At 54.4% G+C, this 9725-nt stretch overlaps 1 protein-coding gene across 1 annotated transcript; it reads left to right on the plus strand.

Moving 5' to 3' along the window:
- The first annotated feature begins 4892 nt into the window (after nucleotides 1-4892).
- Nucleotides 4893-9636, plus strand: SMPD1 (sphingomyelin phosphodiesterase 1). The gene is made up of 6 exons (XM_084894195.1): nucleotides 4893-5376; nucleotides 6515-7287; nucleotides 7841-8012; nucleotides 8308-8384; nucleotides 8571-8716; nucleotides 8875-9636. The coding sequence occupies exons 1-6, from the start codon at nucleotides 4921-4923 to the stop codon at nucleotides 9279-9281; spliced, it is 2031 nt and encodes a 676-aa protein (XP_084750321.1). The 5' UTR covers nucleotides 4893-4920; the 3' UTR covers nucleotides 9282-9636.
- Nucleotides 9637-9725: the final 89 nt, after the last annotated feature.

Below are 9725 nucleotides of genomic sequence, written 5' to 3' on the forward strand. Positions count from 1 at the left end.
AAAACAAAGGTATTGCCCCTAAATTCCTCACCCTTACAGCCCATTTTAGTAAAGTGCTTTGGGAATTTGATGATGTTATTCTTCAAAATAAAACAGCTCATTCACATTATACCCCTGGCTTTAGTCATTGCTTGGTGTCTGTCCTCTCCCTACACGGACCACCTCTTGGTGACTAGAATCTTAGAGGAGCTCTCAGTTGTCACCAAATAACGTTTCCCTTTGGGGTAATTTGGAGGCTAGTGGCCGAAGCTCAACCAAAATCTTCGCTTGAGCCAACATCAAGGTCCAACCCCGCACTCTCTTATTTTCATTTTAACTATTACAGGTAGCAATAATGAAGAGATTATATATTTTGCTCTTGTCTTATTCATTTCCATTTCCTCAAGCATTCAGAAACTCAAGTAGGTAAAACCCAGAGTGTTCCAAAAGAGAAAAAAAAAAAAGCTGGGAGTTCTTATAGTAAAAAGAGCGTTCTTGAGAAGATTTAGTCCTGCATTCTTAGCCTCTGGTCCAGAGATGGTAATCTTCTAGCTGACCAGTAGTCTGGATAATGGATATGTGTTGATGTAAGAAATGCCCACACTGGTAGAGAAATTTTTATGAGTTCATTTGAGCCAACACAGGCCAGGAAACGAGATCTCAAATGCTCCAGAAAATAATAGTTTTGCAGCTTTCCCCATGCATTTGAAATTAAGTAGGGGAACTAAGGGAGATTTCCTGGAGGTTGGGAAAAGCAAAGCAGGATTACAGAGCAGTTAACAAAATTATGTGCTCTCTTGAGGGTGGTTATGACTCAGTTCAAAGGTGTGTTAACCTACATTCGTAGAAACAATTGACCGAGCTTGCTTAAGACAAAAATAAACTTATAGTAAAAAGTTATATGCCTGGGGCATAGGTATGCACCATAACTTGTCTAGTTAGGAATTTTTTTTTAAAATGAAATATATTTTAATAAACACTGCCTTTGTAACTATTCACAGTATGCATAGGCATGTTTTGGGACAGACACCCTGTACATGTAGTCTTCATCTCTGTTTCTGCACAGAGCCCCCAAAAGTTGATGTTTCTAGGTGATGAGCATGAGGTGTTCCAGTTAGGAATTTATGATCAGATCACGCCGTGAGGTGACTTTCCCTAGAATCCTTTTTTATCCCATCCACAGGTGTCGTCTGGATATATGAACATTCTTTCCTTAGTTCTTCATGGGGTAACCAGAAGGTTACCTGGAAATTCAATGTACATACAGGCATTGACACACAGGACTGGAAAGTCCAATCGTTTTAGTTCCCAGGCTGGTTAGAACAGGAAATAGAATCATTTCCTCCTGCCTCAACCTACCTGATTTTAGTAATTTGGCAGGTTGGCTATAGCGACTTCATTTTATTTCTTCACTCTATTCCTCATTCTTTAGGAATTGCAGCACAGCTGCTGTTCCCTACCAGGAATCAAGTTCCTCATCCTCTCCCCTTTCATCCTTCCTCTTCCTAAACCATGAGCCAGCACCAGTCTGGCAAATCCTACTTCTGATGCCAATCCTGGGGTGTTTTCTCTGACACCAATTAATTCTTTAAAAGCAACTGGGTGTAGGACAATTCAATTTAATTCTGCTACTATCTACCTAGAGTTAGTGTGCGATCCCACAAGTTAAAGGGCTGAGTCCCACCAGACCCCTTTTCCAAAGCCAGTGACCAGTCTCAGGTCACCACCTGTGCTTCTGACCAACCAGCTAGAAATTTTGATTTGATAATTTGCTGGGACAGAACTCAGAAAGCACCTTACTTACATTTACCAGTTTATTATAAAGGGTACTACACACGAATAACTAAATGGATTAGGGCAAGGTATAGAAAGGGATGTCACGGAACTTCCATGCTCTCTCCAGATGTGCCATTTTCCCAGCACCCTCTGCACCAGCCAGAGGCCCTCAAAGAGATGGTTTGTTTGTTTTGTTAATCCTCGCCCAAGGATATTTTCCCATTGATTTTTAGAGGGAGTACCGTAGAAGCGAAGGAGAGAGACAGAGAGAAACATGGATGTGAGAGAGACATCGATTGGTTGCCTCCCGCCTGTGTCCAGACCAGGGCTGGGGATTGAGCCTGCAATCTAGGTACATGCCCTTGACCAGAATGGAACCAGGGACCCTTCAGTCTATAGGGACAACACTCTATCTACTTAGCCAAACTGGCCAGAGCTCAGAGTTGTTTTCTTCCAATTTTTTAATCAATTTTTTAATGTGTCCATATCCGCCCCATTGTCCCCCCACCCCACTCCCATACATGTCCTCACCCCCCAGTGCCTTGCGTCCATTGGTTATGTTTATATGCATGCATACAAGTCCTTCAATTGATCTCTTACCTCTCTCCTCCCTTCCCAGCCTTCCCACTATAATTTGACTGTTCCAATGTTCAATTATACTTAACTATAATTAAGTCTGTTCCATGCTTCTCTGCCTCTGTATCTATCTTTTTGTTCATCAGGTTATAATGTTCTTTAATTTCCATAAATGAGTGAGATCATGTGGTATTTATCTTTCACTGACTGGCTTATTTCGCTTAGCATAATGCTCTCCAGGTCCAAAGAGTTTTTAGAGAGCTCAAACTCCAGCCCTACTCCCTTCTTTGAAGGATAGGGGATGGGACTGATTAGCGACCACCCCCATTCTCAATCTAGGGACCCCACCCTAAAGTACCTAATTAGCATAACATAAATAACAAAAGATACTTCTATCACTTAGGAAACCCAAAGGATGTGGGGAGCTCTGTGCCAGGAACTGGAGACAAAGACCAAATATATTTATTGCCCCACAGCTACTCTGAGATAATGCTCATAGACATGAGGAAGAGTCACTTGGAAGATATTCTCAAAGGGGAGAATCGGCAGGACTCTGGGTCTTGGAGAAGTACTCCAGAAGTTAAACAGCTCATGTTCTCATCTCTGTTCTGCCACTGAACTTCCCTCTGTAAAGTGGAGGGAATTATATTATTTTAAAAAATATAATTTATTGATTTTTTTTTTTTTTTTAAACAGAGAGGAAGGGAGAGTGATAAAGAGTTAAAAACATCGATGGGAGAGAAACATCCATCAGCTGCCTCCTGCACACCTCTTACTGCGGATGTGCCCGCAACCAAGGTACATGCCCTTGACCGGAATTGAACCTTGGACCTTTCAGTCCATAGGCTAAACCAGTCAAGGCGAGAATGATATTATTATACCTGCTTCTGAGGGTTGGTAAAATGGAAGATTAGTCATTGCAGTGTGAAAGAAAAGAGCCACATGCTGACCTGACAAACTCAAGGGAGGCCTGCGTGGCTGTCTTGCAAACTCAGAGACCTAAAATAACCACAAAAGACGGTTTGGAAATTAAATATTTAACTACAAACAGGTTATAGTGGGTAGTAATGTTCTAGGCTGATATTTTCCCTGACAAAGATCAACTTCGATCTTTTTACTGAGCCCATTTGCCTTCTTTCCTATAAGATAACATATCTGTGAGATGTCTGGGTAACTTGTAACTTCCCTTTTTCTGGAGCCCCTGGGGCACAACCGTGTGTGTGTGTGTGTGTGTGTGTGTGTGTGTGTGGTGGGCGCCAGGACGGAGGCCTCGAATTCCTTCTTTATCATGTTAATTGTTCCTGCACTCACCTAAGTACGAGTCCATCATTTTACTTTTTATCCAATCGCAGGGGTGTCCCACCACTTTGCTTTCTCCCACCTCCTTACTCCATCACCAATGAATTTCATGTGACCCACCTATGTTTCTCCTTTGGTGGCAATGCATAAATAGAAATGTAACCCGCCATTCCTCGGAGCATTATCTCAGTCCGTTGAGGTTCTGCTTCCCGGCATATGTCAAATAAACTCACAAAAATTCTTTACAGGTTTCAATGGCTTTTTTTCGTGAACAGCAGTGTCTGGATCCGTGTGGGAATCATGTATAGAGCTCAATACATGACAGCTTTTACTATCATGGCTACAGGAGGTGGGAGATCCAAGCTCTAGTCCACGTTCCCAGCCCTTCTTACTCATTCACCATCCGCAGGCTTCAGTTTCCTCGCCCACAAAATTAAAGCATGGGCATCCCCACCCGAGCCCAGAGTCCCTTCCTTCAGAAGTCTGAATCAAATGTGACTCAAAGACTCGCAGGCAGGGTGACTCAGGGGGCTGGTGCCAGGACCAGAAGGTGGGACATCGAGGGGAAGAACACTCAGTGGGAGGATCCCGGCCCAACCCTGCTCGCCCCAGCCTCGCTTTCCCAGTTAAAAGCCTGGTGGGGCCGAAACCGGTTTGGCTCAGTGGATAGAGCGTCTGCCTGCGGACTGAGAGGTCCTGGGTTCGATTCTGGTCAAGGACATGTACCTTGGTTGCGGGGCACGTCCCCGGTGGGGGTGTGTGCAGGAGGCAGCTGATGGATGTTTCTCTCTCATCAATGTTTCTAGCTCTCTATCCCTCTCCCTTCCTCTGTCTGTAAAAAAATCAATAAAATAAAAAAAATAAATTAAAAAAAAGCCGGGTGGGCCCAGGAATCGGAGCGTAGATTTGGAGAAAGGTGGCCCCTAGGAACCTCCCATAGGCCTTTTTTTTTTTTAAGGTCAATTAATCTTCCTTTATTTGTGATTAATACATTTTTTCTTATTTAAAGTACCTCAGCTCCAAGCTCAAAACTATATTCTTCTGAATTTTGTCCTAATAGTTACATTTTCTTTCCCGTATAGGTCTTTAATCAATTTTTTTCCTCTCTTTTTTTTTTTTTTTATTAAGGTATTATAGGCCTTTCACCTGCCACCCCCAGCAGGCGGGGCCCCAGCGGAATCCGGGGCGGGGTCAAGGGCGGGGTCAAGGGCGGGTCCGGGGCGCGCCGGGCGCCGCGCTCCGCCTCCCGGGCGCCGTCCGGGCCCGCCGCCCCGCCGCCGCCGCCAGCCGATGGGGCCGGAGGAAGAGGAAGGGGTGGAGCGGCGGCGCGGCTCTCCGCGGAGCTGTCAGCGCCCGGCGGGGCGAGCGGGCGGCCTCCCGCGCTGTCCCTGCGGCCTGGAGCCCGGCCGGGGCCCAGAGCGGCGGCGGCGGGGCCGGGACAGGCGGCCTGCGCGGCGGGCGATGCCGGGCCCCGGGGTCACTCCCGGCCGGGCCGGCGGCGGGGAGCGGCGGCCGGCCGGACCCCGCGGGGCCCCGCGCCTGGGGAGCCTGGGCATGGCGCTGGCGCTGGCCCTCCTCCCCGCCCTGGCTCTCCGGACCCCCGCGGCGGCCCACCCGCTCCCCGCCCAAGGCCTTTTCGCCAGTTTCGGCGGCCTGGTGTCCCAGGACGGGGGCACCTTTGGATGGAGGAACCTCACCTGCCCGGCCTGCAAAAGCCTCTTCACCGTCCTCGACTTCGGGCTGCAGGTGAGCGCGGGAGGGGCTGGTGGGGAAGGAGGCCAGGCCGGAGGACAGACAGGGCCCGGGGTCCCGGAGGGCACCCCCGTGGGGAAAGGCTAGCCCCCACACACGCCTTCACTGAAGGCGCCCTCCTTTAAGGACACCCGGGGCTGTACGTCGCCCTGCCCCCATGGTGACCTTGTGAAGTGAGGGAGCAGAGCAAATTATAGGCCTAGCGCTGTGCTAGCCTTTTTTTTTTCTTTTTCTTTTTTTAAACTATTTTTTTTCTTTTTTTTTTTTTTACAGAGAGGAAGGGAGAGGGATAGAAAGTTAGAAACATCGATGAGAAAGGAATATAGATCAGCTGCCTCCTGCAAAGCCCCCACTGGGGATGTGCCCCCAACCAAGATTACATGCCCTTGACCGGAATTGAACCCGGGACCCTTGAGTCCACAGGCTGACCCGCTATCCATTGAGCCAAACCAGTTTCGGCTGTGCTAGCCTTTTCACACAGGTTAAAGCAGGCCCGCCCGCTGGTCTCTTGGCTGCTGCTGTCTCCATGTTACCAATGATTAGATTTCCGGGGAGGTGAAGTCACTTGACCAAGGGCAGATGACTGGTCAGGGGGGCTGGGGGGGGGGGGGGCGGCTGGGACTCCCACCCTGGTGTGCCTGGTCCTAGCTACTCCAAGGGGACTTGCAGGAAGACACATCCAGGGGTGTAGGACCAGCTGGGGCCGCCCTGACGCTGGTCCGGTTAGGATGAGTGCTGGCGGCTAGGTAAAGCTTTGTGAGGCTCCCCAGATAAGCCGGGCCCCCAAACCCCGGACAGCCTGTCATTAGTGTGCCCAGCCCAGACTTCAGGGCACACTGCAGGCTGTGTGTGCGCCTGAGAAAGCCAACTGGGCAAAAACAAAGGCCTGACACGCCTCTGGCCACGGGACCGCAGAGGAGTGCTAGCTGGTGCTGCCTGAGTCACGGGGCAGGACCTGTGGGAGGCCGAGGGCGCGCTGAGGGCTCGTTGCCACGGTGGCGCCGGTCCAGTCCAGCCCCCGTTTGGATGCGGAGGCCCAAGGGGTGGTAGCCAGGGGGGCGGCCTGGATCCCCGTGTCCTGACCCTGACCTCTCACCGCCGGGCCTTCCCTCCCCCCCCCCACCCCCCACAGAAAGAGAATAACGTGGCCCGGGTGGGCTCCCTGGCCACCAAGCTGTGCCAGCTGCTGAAGATCGCACCGCCGGCCGTGTGCCAGTCGGCGGTCCAGCTCTTCGAGGACGACATGGTGGAGGTGTGGAGACGCTCGGTGCTGAGCCCGTCGGAGGCCTGCGGCCTGCTCCTGGGCCCCAGCTGCGGGCACTGGGACATCTTCTCCTCCTGGAACATCTCTCTGCCCGCCGTGCCCAAGCCGGCTCCCCGGCCTCCGGACCCGCCCGCCCCGGGGGCCCCCGTCAGCCGCGTCCTCTTCCTCACGGACCTGCACTGGGACCGGGACTATCTGGAGGGCACGGACCCCGACTGCGGAGACCCGCTGTGCTGCCGCCGGGGCTCCGGCCCGCCACCCCCCGCCCGCCGGGGCGCCGGGTACTGGGGCGAGTACAGCAAGTGCGACCTGCCCCTGCGGACGCTGGAGAGCCTGCTGAGCGGGCTGGGCCCCGCCGGCCCTTTCGACAGGGTGTACTGGACGGGAGACATCCCCGCCCACAACGTCTGGCGCCAGTCCCGCCAGGACCAGCTGCAGGCCCTGACCACCGTGACGGCCCTGGTGAGGAAGTACCTGGGGCCTGTGCCCGTGTACCCTGCCGTGGGCAACCACGAGAGCACGCCCGTCAACGGCTTCCCGCCCCCCTTCATAGAGGGCAACCACTCTTCCCGCTGGCTCTACGAGGCCATGGCCGAGGCCTGGGGGCCCTGGCTGCCGGCGGAGGCCCTTCACACCCTCAGGTACCTGCGGCCCACGGGAGAACGGGGCGGGAAAGCAAGGTGGATGGACGTGAAGGGAGCCGGGATCCCGGGCATTGTCTCTGGCCGCTGTAGCGGGACTCCTCTGCTCGCCTCTCGGGCCTCCCTGACCTGACCCCTCCTTCCCTTCCCTTCCCTCCCCACCCTTATCTCCCACCACCCTCCTTCACAGGGCTGGCAGCGTTCCCTCTCCTTCTCGTCTCCGCTGTGCTCGTATTGGCCCTCTCCAGAATGCCTTCCCCTCCTGTTTACATCCTACCTTCCCCCAGCTTACCCAGGCCCATGCCATCTCTCCCGAGCTGCCACTGCTTTCACTTTTCTCTCTACCCTGAACCCCTAGAGCCCTCAGCCCTCCGAACCACTCTCCTCAGTCCCTGGGGCCCCATCACCATGCTCTTGGGTCTTCAGCTTCTTGAGGGCAGACACGAGGTTCTGTAGGCCTCCAAGTTCCATTCAGATGTCTCGCACAGGTCAGGGCATGCAGGGCCAGGGTGGTGAATGGGCGCTGACCCCCTTGTGTTCCCTTTTATTTCAGAACCGGGGGGTTCTATGCCCTTTCCCCAAGCCCCGGCCTCCGCCTCATCTCTCTCAATATGAATTTTTGTTCCCGTGAGAACTTCTGGCTCTTGATCAACTCCACAGATCCCGCTGGGCAGCTCCAGTGGCTGGTGGGGGAGCTTCAGGCCGCTGAGGACCGAGGAGACAAGGTGAGGGAGGGTGGGGAGCGTGATGGTGTAGGTGCCCAATGCGGGGCAGCAGCCGGCTCTTCTCAGCAGACCCCTGTCTGGAGCCGGAGCCCCTGTGAGCGGAGACGCTTCCACCAACAGCATCCTCTCAGGGTGCTGCGCAAGGTCATCCTTAGAAGTCCTTTTGTTCACTCACCCTCTCCCTGGCCAGAAATGCCAGTCAGCATAGATGAGTACCAACTCGGCTGGCCTGGGCTGTCTGAACCCCTCCTAGCCCGGATTATGCCCTGATAACCACCCTTCCCTCCCTCCACAGGTGCATATAATCGGCCACATCCCCCCAGGGCACTGCCTGAAAAGCTGGAGCTGGAATTATTACCGGATTGTAGCCAGGTAGGTAGGAGGGGAGGTGGGGTGGGTAGGAGGATGAAGGGTGAAGATTGAAATTCCTTTGAGCCTCTTCTTCAACATCCCTGCTGCCCCAACCAGATGGGGAGGCCACGTGCTCGAATAGGATGGATTCCTATTCCTCCTCCTCCTCCCTAGAACCTTCTGAGTGCGATTGCTGTCCCTGTGTAGGTACGAGAACACCGTGGCCGGTCAGTTCTTTGGCCACACCCACGTGGATGAGTTTGAAATCTTCTATGATGAGGAGACCCTGAGCCGGCCGCTCTCCGTAGCCTTCCTGGCGCCCAGTGCCACCACCTACATCAGCCTGAATCCCGGTGAGTGAGGCAGAGAGCGGCTGTAGAAAGAGGGGGGGGTTGGGGGGGTTAAAGGGGCGGCGGGGTCAAGCCTAGGCCGGCAAGGGGCTGGGCACAGGTCTCTTTCCTCCGTTGCCATTGCTCTCTTGAGTTCCCAGCCAGCGCCTCCCTCCTTGCAGGTTACCGGGTCTACCTAACAGACGGCAACTACCCCGGGAGCTCTCACGTGGTCCTGGATCACGAGACCTACATCCTGAACCTGACTCAAGCCAACGAGCCGGGGGCCACGCCGCACTGGCACCTCCTCTACCGGGCCCTCGAGACCTACGGGCTGCCCAACGCGCTGCCCGCCGCCTGGCACGACCTGGTGTACCGCATGCGGGGCGACGCGCAGCTGTTCCAGACCTTCTGGTTCCTCTACCATAAGGGACACCCGCCCTCCGAGCCCTGTGGCACACCCTGCCGCCTCGCCACCCTGTGCGCCCAGCTCTCCGCCCGCTCCGACAGCCCTGCCCTGTGCCGCCACCTGGTGCCCGACGCGAGCATCTCCGACGTCCGGAGCCATCAGCGAAGGCCGCTCTGCTAGCGCCCACTCTGGCTGGCATCGTCTCCGTTGGGAAAGGGCGTGTCTTAGGAAGGGAGCAGAAGCCCCTGAAGGCCGCCATTGCTGGGCCCCAAGTTCAGCTCCTTGCCTGGAGCTGGGGTGGCAAGACATGGACGGGGATTGGCGGCTCCACCTGTCGGAAGCTGCCCTGGGGCTGCTGTCCTTTCACAGACTAGGAGCAGAGGCCTCCGTGGGCAGTGCCCCGGGCAGACCAGACGGGGGCTGTCGCCCCAGGCCCGAGCTGGCCAGCCAGGAACACTGCTGCTGCTGCTGTCTGGCTGCCAGGCGGTTAATAAAGCTAAGAGACATGGACTCCAGGTCCTCTCCCTCTGTGACTGCCCCCGTTTCTTCTTTCAAAGCAGGCAGGGCTCGAGGGCCTTGGGGACAAGATCCTGACTGCAGGGTCAGGGTAACGGGGTGATGGGG

This window comes from Pipistrellus hanaki (genome assembly GCF_964339955.1).
Source record: "Pipistrellus hanaki genome assembly, chromosome: 9".
Taxonomy (NCBI): Eukaryota; Metazoa; Chordata; class Mammalia; order Chiroptera; family Vespertilionidae; genus Pipistrellus; species Pipistrellus hanaki.

Excerpts from the sequence above, each read along its gene's own strand:
- SMPD1 (XM_084894195.1), top strand. The coding sequence starts at position 4,921 with ATGGGGCCGGAGGAAGAGGAAGGGGTGGAGCGGCGGCGCGGCTCTCCG. Across the intron at positions 7,288-7,840 it reads GAGGCCCTTCACACCCTCAG|AACCGGGGGGTTCTATGCCC; the intron begins GTACCTGCGGCC and ends CTTTTATTTCAG. Across the intron at positions 8,013-8,307 it reads CTGAGGACCGAGGAGACAAG|GTGCATATAATCGGCCACAT; the intron begins GTGAGGGAGGGT and ends CTCCCTCCACAG.